The sequence below is a fragment of the Dipodomys merriami genome, unplaced genomic scaffold, assembly GCF_024711535.1.
Source record: "Dipodomys merriami isolate MVZ:Mamm:240054 unplaced genomic scaffold, mDipMer1.0.p SCAF_556, whole genome shotgun sequence".
In the NCBI taxonomy this organism is placed as follows: Eukaryota; Metazoa; Chordata; class Mammalia; order Rodentia; family Heteromyidae; genus Dipodomys; species Dipodomys merriami.
This window is the reverse complement of record NW_027206131.1, coordinates 398,624-418,273: the sequence shown is the minus strand read 5'-3', so window position 1 is coordinate 418,273 and position 19,650 is coordinate 398,624. Positions and strand designations below refer to the sequence as shown.

Below are 19,650 nucleotides of genomic sequence, written 5' to 3'. Positions count from 1 at the left end.
GGGGCTGCCCTCCCACCAACTGCCACACAAGCCTTTGTCTGGGTGGTGTGGCCTGACCTCTGCCCACCTCACTTCCTTCATTGGGGTCCCACGGTGGTCCTCAGAGGATTGGGCACATGGCTACTTGCAAATGAACATTAATGAAGGCTGCCTCAAGCCCAGAGGGCAGCCCTGGAATTAAGGCAATCTCTCCATTCAGTTGCCAGGCTTCAACAAGAAAGCTCAGTGACAATGGCAGCTCCCAGTGGGAGACAAATGAACAGCTCAGCGGTGGAAGGGGCAGCCATGTACCCAGCGTGCACTTGAGCTGCTCACCCAAGCCTTCTTCACACTGCAACATGGCAAAGATGACAGAATATGAGGGAATCTTGCCGTTCCTGAGCCCCCAGCCCACCAAGAGAGCTGGGCATGGGGCTCTATCCTAGGCTGCCCTTTCATCAGCCACAATTTTGCCTGATTTCCAGTAAAAGATTAAATTGAAACACTAATAGTCTGTTTATATAATTTCTCAGCAATAACATGGTTTTTGTGGGTGCTTTTCTTTCTTTGCCTTAGTTAATGGCAGAGACTTCCACATATCCTACTTGAAGATGAAATCTTTTCAGGCTTGGAGGTCATTTTTTGCAGAATGAGGAAGAACAGGTCCTGCTCGGGGCTAGGTTTGGAAGTGTTCTCACGGACCATTCCACAAGCCTTGAAATCTGAGTGTTGAAACGTCTCCTGTGCAACAGCCTTGATCTATATGGGAATCCACCCTCAATCTGCTGGGAGGGACTGGAGTCACGATGCACAACTGCAGGACCCTGGGGGAAAATCAAAGAGAGGCCACCAGACCCAGGGCAGTGCTCTAGGGAGGGAGACACTGAGCTGCAAAAAGAGCTAAAGACAGTCACACCAAAATCACAGTTCTTCCAAAGCAAGTACCTGCCTAAATCCCTAAGTACACTGATGAAGGGAAACACAGGGAAACATGGAAATGACCTGACATCACGGAACATAATCAGTCAAATGCCAGAGCCCTAGGTAATATAAATCCTCTTCACCCATCATTTCACTGAGATCAAATAATTCTTCTATAGTTGCCCTCCTGGGCACTTATTCAGGTTACTGGAAGAAGACTTGTCATCTTTGTTCCATTAGACAGTTGAAGATAGCAGCCATGGCAAGAACATTTCACCTTTATTTTTCCTTCACTATCCCCAAGTTTCAGTGGACAAAATGCCCAGCAGGCCAAGCAGACAAACATGACCAGCAAGGAACTTAGGGGCTGTGCACCTAGAATCCTTCATAGAACATGTCCTGTAGAGGTCACGAGATTGTTACCCAGGTATTTGTGGTTTTAATTGTTACAGAAATGTTTGTGGTTTATGCACTTGCAAAATAACTGCTAAGGTTCACTTCTCTACACCAGCTTGCTTGCACCTACTCTAACAGAATGCATGTTTAGCCTTTATAAACATGGAGCTACCTGAGTTTGGGGCTGCTCACTCCCAAGTTGAGTTAGCACCAGTCTGTCCATCCAGTAAACTCCAGCTTTTAAAGATAGTGTTCAGCATCACTGAGTTTGCCCAGCGGGTCAGTCCACCTCCACCTGACCCCATTTGTGTTTAAAACTGTGTGAAAACAAGAGCCCCAGAATTGATTCCCCAGGCTGGAGTCAAAACTGCAATTCTCTCAATCTCTGACATCTTAGTGAAGTAGGGATGCTGGGTCTAACCAGTGCCATCATGGCCACATAGTGGATAGCATACTGGGTTTAACTGGGGCCATCTTGACTTCCAGGTGAAGGAAGAGGAATTCCCACCCCCCCCCCCCAGGTGCTGGGCATGCCTGAATTGGGAGAGGCAGGGGTGGGGACTTGGATGATGTGTTACTGGACCGTGCTCTGAACTTTCCTGTGCCCTGTCCCCTGACGTGACACTATTTTAGGGCAGACAGCTCAGAAGCCTTTAAGCCAGGCCTCATGTGCTGTGTCCATATCCTGACTCTCCTCTGATCAACATGGCCTCCATTGTGGTTCATATGGGTTGTTGGTATGGTTTTTCTGCTCTTTATTTCTTCTCTGGTCTCCCGACTCAGTTTTCTAACAGTGTGAAGTGTCTTCACAAGACTGCAAGTCTTTGCGACAGGAGTCTGCCTGCAGATGCCAACTTTTTAATGAAGACTCCCAATTTGGCCTCTCAAAAGGTGGCTTCTCTGGATCTTCCAAGTGGTTTTACTTTACAACATTAGTCCCTCCTCTTGCCTGATCAAGGAACACATCCTGCCTCTGTCATTTCTTCCCAAAAAGATACTGGTAGGAAAGAAACTCATGTGATTAAGTCCTGTCTTGTTATGAGTGTCGATGTATGCAAATTGTCCACAAGAGATAAAATGACCTCCTAGTGTTTAAAGGGGAAAGCAATCAAATCACAAGAAAGACAAATTCTGACCAGTCTTTGATTCTGAAAATAATGGCTTTGTCCTGACACTATTACACTCACCACTGCAATTATGTTTATTAAGACAGTGCCATCTAGACCCTTACCTACCAATGAACCATTCTTGAGTTACAGATATTCAGGTCATACTTCATTTTTGATTGAGAGTCTAGGTGTAGGAGAAAAGAGTTCCTCAACTCCACGTATTAGTTTGCTCATGAGAGGACTTGATTTGACTTAAGACCCTTTTCCTCTTGCAAAAGTATGTGAAAATACATAGCATATAAAGCCACCGGCTTTTGGTTTGAATTGTTTGCTGTGGGAGATAAGAAGTAGCATTCCCTTCATAGTCTTATCTGTAGAAATTAAAGATCCAGGAGATATTGGCAAATAAAAGGGGAAAACATGTAGCAAAGCCTTCTGATTAAGGAGACCACAACCAGGCCAGGATGCCAACATGGCTGTATCTTCATCTAGGTATCTGTTGAGAAGCTACTGTGGGCCATGATCTCTACCAAGTCCTTTATACCTTCCCTAAAGTCTTCCCTACAGTCTGGTGAGGTGGACATTGGTATTCCATCTTGCTAAGGAGAAAGTTGTGCCTGTGCCAGCTCACACAGCTTGCCATGAGCTGAAGTGTTTTGGCAGGAGATGGCACAGTTTTCAGGCCCAGGAGGCCAGTGTTGCAAAGGCTGAGGGTCTTACTGCAAACTCTTTCTCATTCACACTGTGGCCATGCATCCTGGCACATAGCATCCTGAAGCCCTGAGGATCTCAGCTCCACACAGTATCCTTGTTCTCACATTATGAGTAAATCATTATAAGATGCATGCACAATGAACCAGATTAACGTAACAGAAACTCAAGCATCTAGTGAAACATTTTGTTTGTTTCAGGGGTTTTTTTGTGTGTGTATGCTGGTCCTGAGGCTTGAACTCAGGGCCTATGTGCTTTTAGGCCTTAGCTTTTAGGCTCAAGGCTAGTGCTCTACCACGTGAAATGCTGCTCAAGTTCCAGCTTCCTTGGTGGCTAACTGGCGGCAAGTCTCACCTCATCCTGCTCAGGCTGGCTGGAAACCAAGATCCCCAGAACTCAGCCTCCTGAGATGCTAGTGTTACAGGTGTGAGCCACTGGCTCCAGGCTCAAACTAAATTTGAGTAGCACCGTCTCCTATTTCATTGGAAGATTCCAAACTAAATGGGACTGATCTGAAGGAAAGTTAGTGACATGAAATCTCATCCTGTTCAAGCATAGCATCTAATGTAATCTTGCTAAATAGTAAGCCATCACTGGAGAATCGATGAACACATGAAGCCATCCATCTGACATACAAATTAATCAAATTAGGATATGAAATGGAAATTGAACACATTCATGTAATCCCATGTACCCAGGTCAAGGCCCAGCTGTGTGGCCACATACCTGATGAAGGAGTTCATCTAAGAGGGGCTTCCAGCAACACAAACTACAACCAGAGAACAAGGATGCCCTCAGCACACTGCTGCCAGCACAGGACTTTAGAGCCAAGACTTCTCACCAGGAACTTCACTGGTATTCAGTAAACAGACTTTCAGTATAAGTCTCTTGGCCTGATTCAGGAAGTTTCCTATCTGTATATCTGTATCCATTATATACTAAAGTTGTAAAAGATCATTTGGGGTCAATGCAGCTTATTCAAGTAATTTCCTGTATTGCTAGTTCATATACTTGACATTTGTAAAAATATGATAAACTCATAATGGCATGTACCTGTCACCTCTCTACTATCTGTGAGCAGACCTGGCAGTATCACAGAGAAGATTAGTGTAAAGCAAATTGCTAGAATGAAAGCCTGGGCTTTTACCTTGACATCGCCAAACCTAGCTGGGAAGTTGTGTGTGCTGGTGCTGAGGCTGAAGTGGTAGAGAACATTTTCCTTCATGGTTGCTAGGTTTGGATTGGAAAGCTGAGTGAGGCAGTCCCTGTTAGAAACAAGAAAATGAGTTGATATTGTTCAACCATGTTGGAAAGCAGTATGGAGGTTCCACAAAAGACTGCACATAGAGCCCCCTTATGACCCAGCAATCCCACTTTTAGGCATTTACCCAAATGATCACAAACAAGACCACACTAAAGCTACCAGCACAACTATGTTTATTACAGCATTATTTACCATAGCTAAGATATGGAACTAACCCAGATACCTCTCAGTAGATGAATGAATGAAGAAAATGTGGTATATACACAAAATTGAATTCTATACTTCCATCAGAAAGAATGACATTGCCCCATTTGTTAGAAAATGGAAAGACTTGGAAAAAATTATATTAATTGAAGTAAGCCAGGCGCAAAGAAACAAAGGTCCTATGGTTTCTCTTATTTGCAATAATGAGTATATGTCTGGAACAATCAGAAAAGGTCAAAAAGCTATGTACATATGACCAGATAAGATGATGTCAAGCGAAATGAACTCCAAGATAGGGACACAAGTCGTTTTTTCTTGCTATTGTTTCTAACATATTCATAAGGCACCATGTGATTTTTTGTTGTTGTTTTGTATGTTCCTCCGCCTATTTTCACTGTATTTGATATTGGTATAATTTGAGGAGGGGAAGGGAAAAAACAAAAAGTTTTAATAGGGATACAGGTTGACCCATTGCAACAATGATATGTAGAAGACACTGTTGAAAAACAAACTTTACAATTTAGGCAGGGGTGGGGCGGTAGAGGGGAGTGTAGTTGTGGAGGTGGGAAGGAAGAGATGGAAAAAAACAAAGGAGAGGCAACAATCCTTGAAAAGAAATGTACTTACTACCTTGCTCATGTGACTGTAACCCCTCTGTACAGTATTTTCACAATAAAAACTTACTTTAAAAAAAAGAAGAAAAGGGAAGAGAAAAGACAAGACTACTCATTCCAAGTCTGTAGGCTGTAGCCTTTTTCCTGGATCTCAGTTAATAGTCCCACAACCCACTTCACCCTTTGTATCTCACCACGATCTTGACACCAAAAAGTCCTTTTTGATTAGCTGGATTTTTCATAGTTATTAATCATAATATGCTGGCTATTTTCAGTAAATTCTGAAAACCAGAGAAATGATAGTGGTTGGATCTAGAGGAAAATTTCCCCAGCAACCACTGCTTGCTTATCTTCATCTAACTTTGATTCCCCCTGGCATTTGTAAAACACTTCTTTGAAAATGCCAGCCATTAAGACCCTGCCAGGGGAGCTTTGAAAAGGAGAGTTTGTTGTTGTTTTTGCAGTGCTGAGGGTTGAACTCTGGACCTCACTCCTGCTAGGGAAGTGCTCTACCACCAGGCTACATGCCCAGCCTGGGAATGACTTCTAGAAGTACAGTCCTTCGTCCTGTAACACCAGGAAACAAAAGCCAAGCACAGTGCAGACAAAGAGTATTTATGATCAGTCAGATGAGCAAAAGAAGAGGTTTTCCTAGTGTTGGGTGGTACTGTGGGCAATGGGGTTAGAGGCCCTGTGCTGGCCTCAAGGAAGGATCCTGGGTTGTACACCTCTGGCAATGCCTTCAGGCTTTCTGCAGTACCCACTGACCAGATGCTCCCAACTTTTATGTTATTCTGGATCCTGGGAACCATCAGGAGCAGCACTGTCCACAATGGTCAGATGGACTGGCCTTCTCTGTGTTCTGCCTCTCCTATGGTCATCACACAGGGTATATAATCTGGTGAGTGGCCCAGGTGTCCTTATCAATAGATCACAGACCAGTGCCTTGACTTCCAACCACTCCTGCCCTACCCTCTCTCCACCTCCCATGCAGCTGGCACCAGACCAAAATTTACTGGCACTTTAAGAGGTGAGGGCCAGGCTGGTCTCCTCCCTAACTCTAAGCTGTGACCCATTTTGCATATTACCTATGTCCCAGGATCAGATACTTTCCTACCAATCTCCACCAGGCAAAACCAGCATTCTCATGGACCATTACACACGTCCTAACAGGGGAGTGACACAGCTCCAGCTTTGGCCAGACGCTCCCCCGGTATATGTTTTCCCCAGTCTGACTTGTGCTGGTGTTGAGCCATCTCTGTCTATTTCTATTCACTGAGAGAAGAAGGGATTGGGAGATCCTGGAGAGTCACAGTCCCCAGGGATCCTTAAGACAGACAGGTGGTCAGAGAAGCCAATTTCCTGGTCCTGGCCTCACCTCTGCTGGCACCTTCCTGAGTCTACTTCCTCCTTCCCCTGGTATTCATTGGACTTTGAGGCTTCCACCTCCTGACCTTCCTCCCTTCATCTCAGCCCTCTGCTTAGCCAGGACTATTTAACAACTTCATGGGCAATGGCAGTTGAAAGCTCGGTTGAGAAAGGGCTAAGGGTGACCATGTACACTGGAGGAGGTAGGGGTGATGGTCTGAGGTTATCCACAGGGGCCTTGAATCAATATAAACACCAGAGGAGAGCTGGGCGCTGGTGGCTCACGCCTGTAATCCTAGCTACTCAGGAGGCTGAGATCTGAGGATCGCGGTTCAAAGCCAGCCTGGGCAGGAGAAACCGTGAGACTCCTATCTCCAATAAACCACCAGAAAACCAGAAGTGGCGCTGTAGCTCAAGTGGTAGAGCGCTCGCCTTGAGCTGAAGAGCTGAGGGACAGCGCCCAGGCCCAGAGTGCAAGCCCCACGACCGACAAAAAAAAAAAGACCAGAGGAGAGAGAAGAAAGATGTCACCTCCTGTGCCAACTGGAGCCTCATGGAATGACAATGATGAACCAATTAACACACCCTGTGAACTCACCTGTCCCCAGAGGCTACCTGGTGAAACGTGAGCTAATAGTCCAGGTGGAATATGGGCACTAGTACAGGAACCCTCTTATGCACAGTGAGAGCGAGGTAGTGACAAGAGCCCTCCCACCTGCCTGTTGCAAGCTGAGAATATGCTGCCCAGGAGACTCAAATATTTGCAAACCTCTCCCCTTAAAATCTTGATTTTTCTGGGTGCTGGTATCTCATGCCTATCATCTTAGCTACTGAGATCTGAGGCAGACAAATCAGTTCAAAGGCAGACAAATCAGAAAGATTCTTATCTCCAAGTAACCAGCAAAAAGTTGAAAGTGGAGCTATGGCCCAAGTGGTAGAGAGCTAACTTGAGGAGAAAAAGCACCCTGGCTGTTGGGTCTTCGTCCGTCCTTGGACAGATGGGGTCCAAGGAAAGGTAAGTGCGAAGTGCAGCTGCTCGCCTGCCCGTTCCCCAGCCTCCCTTAGCCCCAGAGACAATCAGATGCCGCGGGAAGTCAAACCAAGCAGGAACTCGTTTATTAACAGGGAGCATCCCCTTTTTAAAGCAAAAGACTGCGTGGGAAGGGAGGAAATGAACCAACCAATCACTGAAAGGCCATACCTTATCATGCACCTAAGTTTCCATGAGTTGTTTACACACTGAGCCTAAACAAATCCGGCTCTGCCCACTCAACTTCCTCTCAGGGCCATCTTTGCTGCCTGCGTTCCCCACAGATTTCCCCACACCAGGCCTTTAAATTCAGTATTGCCATGTGTGTGTGTGTGTGTGTGTGTGTGTGTGTGTGTGTGTGTGTGCTCACATCTGTGTGTGTGTGCATGGGGCATGCACTGGTGTACACGCACACACACACAAATCAATGTATCAGTGTGAACCTAGCATGTTCTGTGAAGGAGTAATGGTCCCTTCATGATTCCTGACTAGAAACCAGACTGGAGAAGCTATGGTGGGGAATGACAGAGCTAAGGTCTAGTACAAGGAGACAAAATGCACATAAACTCTAGGTGCTAATAAATATCCATTAAAATTATACTTTTAGCCACGTGCTGGTGGCTCATACCTGCAATCCTCACAAGTCAGTAGGCTGAGGTCTGAGGATCACAGTTTAAGCCAACCCAGACTAGAAAGTCCATGAGTCTCTATGTCTAATTATCTACCAGAAAATTGGAAGTGGAGCTGTGGCTCAAAGTGGTAGAAGGCTGGCTTTGAGAAAAACAAATTCAGGGCAGCACCAAGGCTGAATTCAAGCCTCAAGACTGACCAAAAATAAATGAATGAATGAATGAAGAAATGAAGAAATAGGTAAATAAAGAAGATTCTTAATTACTTTGTCAAAAACCCCAAGCTTGAAACCCCTTATGACAAAATGAAGCTAAAACTAGTGAGGTTTGACATGACTATACAAACGATAAACCACGAACTGTCACCATGGAAAGATCTCATTCCACAAGGAGCCCTTGGTACCTCCCTAGAATCTACCCAGATGTCAAATCATGTGTCCCACCAGAACAATAGCATCTTCTCTTGGTTTATCTGTTCCAAGTTATCACCTTTGGAAGTCACACACCTGAGCAACATTATTAGCGTCCTACTGGCTTAGTGAAGACAACAACCCTGATGTGTAGATTGTGATCACAGTTGCCTGGCTTTCTTCAGAAAACTTCTGAGGGCCACTTTAGCTGAAAATACTGAGTGTTTACTAGAAGCTATGGCTATCTGATGGATGGTTAAAGTGAGAGAAAGCCTTGAAATGTCCATCTTCATCTCATTCTGACCCTTTGCTACACTGACCTGTGAGGCAGATCCTACTCAGTAGTGCATGTAGCCACGTCGATCATTTTTTTCAACATCTGTATACAAAACTATTGTCTGTTAGAGCTGGTCTGTGTTTCTTCTACCACACCCAGGCCATACCAGGAGGTCAGGGTATTACAACTATGAGTAATTTGGCTGTTCCCGGGTTCAAGCATTGCTCTTCTGAAAACCTCAAGGCAGGATGCTTGCACACAAGAAGAAAAACATCTTTGACACATCCACGACCAATGGAAATTCACCAAACTCATTTAGCCATGCTAATTATTGAACAATGAGCTGCAGACTAGCTCACCATGGTACACTGCTTTATTCCTACAGTGCAAGCTCAAATCCCAGTAAAGAGCTGGGCACTAATGGCTAGCACCCCATAAACTTAGCTACTCAGGAGGCTGAGATATGAGAAACTTGGTTAGAGCCAGCCTAGACAGAAAACTCTTTTCTCCAATTAGCCACCCAAAAGCCAGAAGTGGAGCTGTGACTGAAGTAAATCTGTGAAAGAGAGGAAGAGAGGGTGGAGGATAGGAAGGAGGAAGAGTAAATATTTAGTGTTTCTTTTTAGAGCCTAGAAAAACTTGGAAGTTTCACTTTCTGTTTTCTATTTGGTTTGCATTTTAAGTTATAAAGCTCAGTAGATGTAATCAAAACACACTTAGACAAAAAAGCCAAGATAGTCAAGTGTCAGAGGCTCACACCTGTCATCCTTGCTATCCAGGAGCCTGAGATCTGAGGAACATAGTTCAAAGCCAGCCTGGGCAGGAAAGTCTGTGAGACTCTTATCTCCAGTTCATCATCAAGAAGTCAGAAGTTGATCTGTGCCTCAAGTGGTAGAGCACTAACCATGAGTAAAAAAAGCCTAGGTCCTGAATTCAGGCCTCTGTATGTGTGTGCATGCACACCTACACATACACACGGGTGTGCACCAGATAAAGAAATACGGATCTCTCTTTTCCTTTCTTCTGGTCTTAAGGCTTAGTACAGCCACTTCTGCTTTTCAGGAGGGGTTGATTGGAGATGAATCTTACAGGCTTGGATGCGTGGGCTAGCTTCAAACCGCTATCCTAAGATCTCAGCCTCCGGAGTGACCAGTTTTACAGGCATGAGCCACTTAATCTATCTTTTCTAGCTAACCTATTAATAATGGCCAGCAGTGCTGTGAATACCTGAACCAATATCTGAGCCTAATGAACCTGCGCTGGATGTCTGCAGACATGGAGGGAGACCCTGAAGGTCAAATTAGCCTCCAAGAATGGAAAGAAAGAATGGTGGATCCGCTGAGAAGTGAGCGACTTTATTTAGCCCAAAACGTAGGAGCACAAGTTACACAAACGGAAAGGTGAACAGACAATGGCTGGCCCTGAGCATAACCAGAGAAAGCCTGCGAAGAGTGAGTTTTGGATATTCCTTCTAGTAAGAACTGGGGTTTGAAGCCAGACCAGGCAGAATAGTCCATGAAACTCTTCTCTCCAATTAAGCACCAAAAACCTGGAAGTGGAGCTGTGGCTCAAGTGGTAGAGCACCAGCCTGGTCAAAAAGCCCAGCAAGAGCACGAGGCCCCGAGTTCAAGTCCCAATACCGGCGCGCACACATGCACACACACAGGTGCGCCCGCACACACCCGAATGCAGCAGTCGCGGCCCTGTGGGCAGGGGGCAATCCTGGACAGCCGCTATCCCTGCAAACTCTGGTCTCCTGGGAGCAAACCTCCCCGGGCGCGCTGGGCTGGCGGTTGGCGGGAGTTCGCGGCCTAGCCCGCGGTGCACTTCGCGGTGCAGACCGAGCCTGGGCCAGCTGGCAGGGGGTGCGGACGCGAGAGCAGAGCGGCCACCTGACCCCGAGGGTGCGTGTCTGCGCGCTCAGCCGAGCGGCGGGGGACCGGCGGGGTGCGGCGCTCCGCCACCCGCGTGGCAGAGCCGCGGGGCCTCCACGCACCGCTCCGGAGGGTCGCGGGGGCTCCGGGTGCGGGAACCAGCCGCCGCCGCTGTCCCGAGAGCCCGGCTAGTCTGTAGTTTCCTGGCCCGCGCCGCGGGGTCACTCACCTCGGGCGGGCGGAGGGGGGAGAGGGCGCCCGGGGCCCGGGGAGGGGGCTGGGACCGCGGGTCGGCGGGGAGGAGCTCCGGGCCGGGAGGGGAGGGCCCCCTGTGGCCGGCGGGGAGGGGCCGTAGGGAGGGAGGCGACGGGGCTCCAGGGCGGACCAGGATGGTTCCAAGCCCGGACAGGTGCTGGGGGACCGACCGGGAGGGGGCCGGGGCCGCCGGGACCTCCTCCCTCCCCGCCGCCTCCCTGGACTAGGGGACGATGACCGGGACGCGCCCGCCGAGCTCCGGACTGGGGCGAAGTCTGGGCGCGGAGTGCGGGAGTGGGGGTGCGGCGTCCCGGGCCGGGGCGCAGGGCCGGGGACCCAGACGCCGCTGGCGGGGACCTGGGCTGGAATCACTGCCCAAATGAATGACCTAACAGCTTCAGTGCTGGATGTGATGAGAGGGGAAACAAAGCTGAAGATAGAATGTTTTAACGAGAATTTTCCTTTTCTCCTGTGAGGAGATTTCAGGTAGTTTTCCTTTCCTTTCTCAATTTTTCTTCAAGGATGATTTAGAAATAAGTATGCTCTTTTCAAGTGGATATTTTGGTTCAGCTATTTATTGTTCTTTCTAGTTTTATTGGATTATAAGCAACAAATATGTACCAAAATTTACAATCTTTTTGTAGAGTTTTCTTTATAAACGGAAAATTTATTTGAGATCAATAAAGTTGTGTATTGATATTGCATCTGGTACAGATGACCTGTGATCCACTGTCTATAGCAGACGAATTTTCTATTCTTATTTTAATCTACTAACAGATATTTGTCATTTAAGGTAAAGTATTTTTGCCTAATAATTTAATTCTTGTCTACTTCAATGTGAGGTTAGTTGTGTCATAATGTGTGTGTGTGTGTTGATCCTGGGGCTTGAACCCAGGGCATGGGCACTGCCCCTAAACTTTGTGTTCAAGGCTACCACTTGTGGCTTTTTTGTGGTTCATTTTAGATAAGAGTCTCTTGGACTTTCCTCCACAAATGGACTTTGAACTGCAGTCCTCAGATCTCAGCCTCCTGAGGAGCTAGGATTACAGGCATGAGCCACCAGTGCCCTGCATGATGTCAGTTTTTATCATTGTTGGTGACACACCACACCGGTAATTTACTCCCTACTCTTCTCTCAGGCAAATCTATCATAGCCCCTGCTGGCTTGTCCTATTTCAAGTCCAACCACGGTCCTTTGAACCTGCAATCAACCATGGAGGTACACGCACAGGTGCATGCCACCACATCTAGCTTACTGTTTGAGATGCGGTCATGCTAACAGTTTTACTTGCCCTGGCCCTGAACTGTGATCCTCCCAATTGCTGCCTCCCCACTAGCTGGGAATACGTGCATGAGTCTTGTGTCCAACCTCATGTAATGTTTATCAGGCACAAGGAAGGTGGAAGGAGGATGTGAGGAGATGGATAAGAGACTGGGTTGGGAAGGATAATGCATGGCTCCAATCTATGCCTTAGGACCAAGGCCATGAGACTGAATAGCTGGGTCTCATGTTCACAATGAGAAGCAGAAAAAAAACTCTTCCCTTTCAAATATACTTGTGGCAAGCCCAGCTTTTCTGAAGACACAGCTTCAGGTGGACTGGAAGAAACACTTGGAGTTTCAACACAGAAAACTTGTGCTTCAGTTGTGAGATGGGTGTGGGCCACACACTTCATTAACTCCTTCCACACTGTACACAATACAGGAATTCCTGCTTGCAGCTACCTGTCCCGGTTTCATTCTAAGTGTGGGCTGAGCTTCACTCTCATTCTAAGAATCAGATGATTCTTTTGATTATAAAGGTGAAATACAGAGGGATTACAGTTACAGCAGTCAGGCTCTGAGTACATTTCTTTCAGCAGTGTCACCCCTTCCCTCAGGTTCTCTGAGTGTTTGCCCTCATGACTCCCCTTACCCCCCAAGTTATATAGTTAATTTCTTTTCTTTAGCTTGTATCACAGTCTGAGAAGTAATCTCCAAGGAATTTTTACCTTCTGTTCCCATTGAAATCACTAGAATATAGTGGAGGCCAGAGGTCATCAGGGACACAGTCTTCATAGTCCAGCTGCAAAAATAAAAGGACAAACTGCTCACTTCAGACTCCTGATTTCAGTGCACTACAATGGCAGCTACAGTGAAAGGCCTGTGAGATCCCTGCCTCACCATCAGGGGCAAGAGGATGTTATCCTTAAACCGTGTCCTGCTTTGCAAAGACCTTGAAGGCTCCAGGGCTCACAGCTCACAGGCAAGGTGAGTCACAGGACTCCAGGCAGTCTTTCAATCCCTTTTCTAGCATTGGGAGGCTTACATCTGCAGGGAATGTTACCATGCAACCTCCTGAGCTCCATCCAGTATCTATGAATATCTGAAACTGAAATGTGCTTCAGAGCTGATGTGCTCAAGGCTGGCCACTAGCCTCTGGTGTTACCTAGGAGGCAGAAGGAAGTGAGGTCATGGGGACCCACCCTGGAAGGGCGGTTGGGACCTTGGCTTCTCCACTGTGCCATTCCTTCTGCTTATTGACCATCACAAGCTCAACAGCCTCCACACAGGCTCAGAGGGGGCCAAGTCACCATGGATGGAAATCCATAAAACCTTGAGCCAAAAGGATCCTTTAGTCCTTTTAGCAGGCTTTGGTCAGGTGTTTTGTCACAGCCACAGAAGATGACAAAACTGGTCGTTTTGGCCTGGAGTCTGTGAGCTGCTTTTTCTCTAGAGATCACAGCTGTTGCTGTGCAATGGGTCTACTTTTTTGTGTGCTACATGTGGAAATAGGTGGCAGAAACAATAGGTTTCTCTGGGAAAGGAAATGGTGCAGTTCCAGAAAGTGAAATCGTGTTTCTAGGGCTAAGATTCCCTTTTATCGCACCTAGCATCGTCCTATGCACAGAGTGGGTGATTGAGTTTGTTGTGGGTTTTTGTTTTTGTCTTTTTTTAAATGTGTAAACTGGTAAATTTTGTGCTTATCTTCAGGGCTGGCTTAAGTGTAACATTGTTTTATAAAACATTTTAAAAATTAAAGGATTTGTTTTATAGTAAAAAACAAAACAAAACAAAAAACACTTAACTCACAAACTCAAGGAAATGAACCAACCTCTCAGTTCCACAACTGATAGCTAAAGCAGCAATGGAAATAAAAAGAGCAGGCCCCAGGTAAAAGTAATTATACTACGATTCCAAAAAGAGTAGATGAAAACAGGACGTAAGATAATATTTCATGAAATAAGATACTAATTATGAATTATAGGAATGAAATTAATTGGAAAAAAATAATACTTGAGAATAAAACTAGGCAAAAGAGAAAAACAGGAGTAGGGGCAGGAATAACATAGAAAAGCAGGATGAGAAAGAAGAGAAGCAATAGAGAAGATCCAGATAATGTGAAATAGCAAAAACAATATGACATACAGCATAACAAAATGAAGAATTTTAGGTTGAAAGAGGAAGAAGCAGCAATGTAGTCACAAGCCTCTCAGTTCAAATTCCAAATCAGACAAAGAGAAAGGAAGGAAGGAAGGAAGGAAGGAAGGAAGGAAGGAAGGAAGGAAGGAAGGAAGGAAGGAAGGAAGGAAGGAAGGAAAGAAGGACAAGAGGGAGGGATGGAGGGACGGAGAAAGCAAGAAAGAGAAAAAGGGAGGGAGGAAGAAAGGAAGGAATGGGGAAGAGAAAGGAAAGAAAAACATAGGAACAAAGCAGGAGAGACAGGAAGTAAGTAAGTAAGTTAGTTAGTTTGGAGGAAAGAAGGAAAGGAAGGAAGTAAAGGTAGAAGAAAGGAATGATGGAACAAAGGAGGAAGGAAAGATGAAGGAGGGCCAGAAAGAATGAAAGACACAAAAATCATGTTTTATAGTCACAGACTTAGGGCACAAAGAATCAAGCAAGCTGATGTGAGCTTACAATTAGATCCAATTTCTGATTATTAAACAGAAATGGTATTTGTTACATTCCAATATATGGAATACAATTTTTGTAAGTGATGTAGGTTGTTGGTTCAAGCAGTTTTATGTAGGAAGAGTGGCTAGAGTATGAAGAGAATGCTTAAAGCATTTAGAGGTACCTAGTACATCACTATATTTGTTTTGTTTTGTTACAAACAATAGTTTGTCTCCCAATTATCTGTAAGATTATTGTAATTTCTCAAATAATTGAAAGTATTGTAAGCAAATGTGACTTCCTTTTTTGTTTCTTTAAATTTGCAGAGCTTTTCTGCTATTCACATCATCAGGTTTGATCACAGTAATATTGTACATGTTCCCAGAGGGGGGCTGGAGAAGAGGGACAATAGAATGTCACTGTCTTGGCTCAAAATCATGATAATGAGAGTTATGGTGTTTAGAAATGCCTAGTTTCTTAAGTCTGATGAAATTTGATTGCTGATATCTTTGTGTCTTCTATGGTATTTGCACTCCCAAAAGTTCTATTTAGAAACAAAGCATGCTTCTTGTATGTACCCAAAGGGGAAGCATCACCAAGTTTTTAGGAAGAAAGCAAAAATACTCCATACTTCAGCCTGGGTGATCCTGACAAAATTCATGTGTATTGCAATTGCCATTCATGGTTCATGTAGATCAGAATGACCAGGGAGAGAAATTTCAACCACATCCTCTACAAGATTCAACCGACAAAGTTACCATCTGTGACTTCTCTATCCCTAAGACACACTTCATGGCAAGTAGCTCGCTGAGGGTGGCTATTTGTCTCTGATGTCATTGCAAATGAACACACATCCACAGGCAAACAAACAGAAACCCAGACATGCAAACAGGCACAGGGAATCCAGTCAGGGCTAAAATTGTTCACTGTCATCAGAGAAGAAATGATTTTCGGCTTTGGAAATGGATGGTGGATGAACTGGAAGTCTACTGTTCCAGTTAGTTGTAAGAGTCATTAGATCATGGTTTGGGATAACCTTTAATATTTTGGTGCCAGTCCTGGGGCTTCAACTCAGAGCCTGATTGCTCAAGGTTAGTGCTCTACCACTTGAGTCACAGCTCTAGTTCTGGCTTCTGGGTGGTTAATCGGAGATAAAAGTCTCAGAGACCTTCCTGCCAAGGGTGGCTCTGAACCTCCATTCTCAGATCTCAGCTCCTAAGTGGCTAGGATTACAGACTTGAGCACTAGTGCCTGGCTAAGCTTCACTTTTGGTAAGGGCTTTGGCTCTTTGCTGATTGTCTTCCAGAGGCTCCAGACACCAACTTAATGGGGTCAGGGTTTTCATGTGTGTACTCCTTTCTAAGCTTAGCTCTAGAAAAATTTCTGGAAACTAGGATTTCTCATTCTTTCAAAAGAACAAAGAAAGGGGTTGGAAGGACCTAGTCTACAATTCCAAAGTACAAAAGGTAATATTATATTAACAGGTGGTCTGTGCATCATCATTACGATGCTTGTATTATAATCAATGGAGCATTAGGAGTTGAGCAATATAGTAAGTGTGATAAGGTTTATATACTGATTTTTTTGCATATACCCCTCATGCTATGCCATATATATAGCCAGTTAATATATTTATATATTTATGTTCACATATACAGATCACATATAAAGGGAGGCTTCCCTATTCCCTGGATCCACAGGTTCAGCTCAATGAAGAATAGAAAATACTAGAGAAAGGTTTTCTCCTATTCTGAATGTGTACAGTTTTTCTTTGACATTCTTCTCTTAAAAATGCAATGTACCAACTATTCACTGCATTTGCATTTTATTAGACATTACCATGATTCACACACATAGGCTATTTGCAAGCCTTATCTCGTTTTACACTATATATTCAGCCTTCAATCCACCCAGGACTGCAAGGAGCCACTGAAGCTGTCTTTATGGTTTGATGCTATTCTGTCCCAATGGAGCATAGCAGAAAAATTTATAATGATCGTTTTCAACTCAGGGTGGCTTTTATGAGATAATCAATAGTGCAGGTTTGCATTTAAATATTTTCAGAAAGGGCCCCCAATTGTTTGACTAACTGCAGAAAAATAAACATACAGCAGAGGGAGCTCCACGGTTGCTCATAGTAAAGGTGTACAGATTTTAGGGCAATTGGTTGGTTGTGGATGCATTATTGTTTGAATGCAAACACTATGTAAGATAAATGATTCAGGAACACTGCATACGTGATAGTCAACACATAGTAAGTGCAGTATATAAGACAGGTTTAGGGAATAATGAGCTTGAACTCAGGGTTTTGCGCTCATTAGGTTTCTTCTTCATGATCTTGTGCCATTTGAGCCAGGCCTTCAGCCGACTTTCTGCTGCTCATTTTGAAGATGGAGTCTCATGGACTTTCTATTTGGACTGGCCTCCAAATTGCACTCTTCCAGATCTCAACCTCCAAAGTAGCTAGGATTGCAGGCCTGAGTCCCAACACATGGTGCCTTTTAGCCTTGAATAAATGCACCTGGTGAAATAAATGTTTTGCATGTCTGAAAATATCTGTATTAAAACTGGCCTTAATTCGACTATGTACATGAATTCTAGGGTTACATCTATTTTCCTTAAGAATTTTGAAGGCAGTGCTTGCTCTGCTCATTTTCAGGTTGCTACAGAGAAATCCAAAGCTGATTCCTGATCCTTCATATGGGACCTGGCTGTCTTTTTGAGCGTCCTCACTCTGTCACCCTTTGTCCTGAATTTTTGTAATCAAGTGGGTTAATATGGACATATTTATTACACTGAGCATTTATCGAACACATTCAGTTTACAAACTCCAACTTTGAGTTATGAGTCGTTCTTTCCCCCTCCCTTGGGAGGGAGGGTGCTTGATCTCATTCCCCTTGGCTGTTTACAGCTGGCACTCTATTATAAGACATGTCTCCAGCCCAGCTTTTTGCTAGTCATTTGGACCTGAGTCTTGAGAATATTTCATTGCTGCTCTGGCACAAAATCCTCCAAACTCAGCCTCCTTAGAAGCTAGGTGTATAGGCATGAGCCACCAAGGAAGTGAGTTCTCTTTCTTGCATTCTTTTTGTTCTACTTTCTGAGAGATTACCTTGGTGATTGTCTTAAGGTTTTCATTTCTAGCACCATGTTTTTAACTCAATTTTTCCTGTGTACTGTTTCATATAGTATTCCATTTTCATTGGAGTCCATCTTCTACCTCTCTCAATATATTAAAACTCAGGGCAGAAAATGGTTGATGCACATATATGACATATGCATAGATACCATGTACGTGTCATTAAATGACATAGGTGAATTTCACATACATATACCACCACTCTTACTCTGAGAAGCCTTCTCTGCAGTCACCGGCTGTGGGAGGCCACACTCCTCATATTGCACCAGGGCAGGATATAAAGACCCTTGAACCAGAAACTTCATTCCTTCTGAAAGAGGATGGGACACATCCATCCCAGGGGCCCACACAGAGGCAGGCAGGCACAGGACAAAGAGGCTTATTAGGGCAGCCATATTTCCCCCAAGAGGGAGCACCTGGCCTGGGTCCCCATCCAGGTAGCAAGGGGGGTCTGGGGATGGGAAGTGAGGCAGGTGGGAGTTCAGCTGGGTCTGGGCCGAGGGAGGGAGGGGCCAGCGGTATGGGCGGGGCCCAGGCGTGGGTGGAGCTGAGCCCAGGTGAGCAGCGCACTAACACCTTGGTTGCTCTGGCAGAGGCCTCTCAGGGGCTGGTCCCCTGACCACAGCTGCAGTTCCAGCCCCAGGACCCGGCCGCCGTGCGCCCAGCCTGCCATCCATGAACGCCAGGACGCTCAGCACAATCGGGCCGCGCTCAGCTCTCAGGGGAAGTGCCACGGTGCACCCGAACGAGGCCCGCAGAGGAGCAGCGAAAGAGAGGCTGTGCACCGAACGAACGAGGCCCGCAGAGGAGCAGCGAAGGAGAGGCGTGGATGGCTCCCGAGGGCCCGAAGAGGACTCGACCTGCTCGGCCTCTGCAGAGCCGCGGAGCTGGGAGCTCTATTTGTGGGCTCCTCAGCGGAAGAGGAGGGGCGATCCCGGGAGGAGGAGGCGAGACTTCCGGTGTGGGGCCTCCGCGGGCTAGAGCTGCTCTTCAGTCTCTGCGACCAGCGGCCTTGGTTAGGACCCAGCGGACGGGCCTCTGGGCCTGGGCGCCGAGGCTTCTCCCTCTCTGGAGGAAAAGGTTGGCCTCCTCCCACCCTCTTCCTGTTCCGCTTCCTGCTTCTCTCCCTTCTCTCCTCTCTGTCTTCCTCCCCTCCCCTCCCCTCCTCCCCTCCTCCCCCGCCCTCCCCTGCCCCTTCCTTTCCTGCCCCCCTTTCCTCTGCTTTCCCCCTCCTCTACTGCCCTCCCTCTTTGCCTCTTCTCCCCCTCCGCCCCACCCCTGCCCTTCATCCATGCCCCTCTCCCCTTCACCCTTTTCTCCTCCCCCTCCTTTCCTTCTTCCCTTCCTCCCTCACCTTCCTCTCCTCCCTGCCCTCTTCTTCCCTCTCTGCCCTCTTTCTTCCTCTCCCCCTATTAAAATAGCCTGCCATTAAATTCTGAGGCCCCCAAATGGTGCTTTTACAAAGAATTAATAGACACTAATCATATTTTAAGATACTTGAACTATAGACTATATGAATAGTTTTGAGAGCAAGTGCACAAGTAAAATTAGCATGCAAAACACAAGAAATAAACACACACACACGAAATGGCATCTG

At 46.0% G+C, this 19,650-nt stretch overlaps 1 protein-coding gene and 1 long non-coding RNA gene across 2 annotated transcripts in view; one reads left to right on the top strand and one right to left on the bottom strand.

Moving 5' to 3' along the window:
- LOC138812003 (uncharacterized) overlaps positions 1 to 488 on the top strand; it is a 175,690-nt gene extending 175,202 nt beyond the window's left edge. The window contains 1 exon segment of the mRNA XM_069999962.1: positions 200 to 488. Coding sequence (XP_069856063.1) covers positions 200 to 425 — 226 coding nt within the window. The 3' untranslated portion in view covers positions 426 to 488.
- LOC138812005 (uncharacterized) lies at positions 435 to 18,309 on the bottom strand. The gene is made up of 4 exons (XR_011367537.1): positions 18,262 to 18,309; positions 13,033 to 13,106; positions 4,264 to 4,381; positions 435 to 803 (listed from the first exon to the last, which is right to left on the bottom strand). It is a non-coding gene; the product is annotated as an uncharacterized lncRNA (long non-coding RNA).
- Positions 18,310 to 19,650: the final 1,341 nt, after the last annotated feature.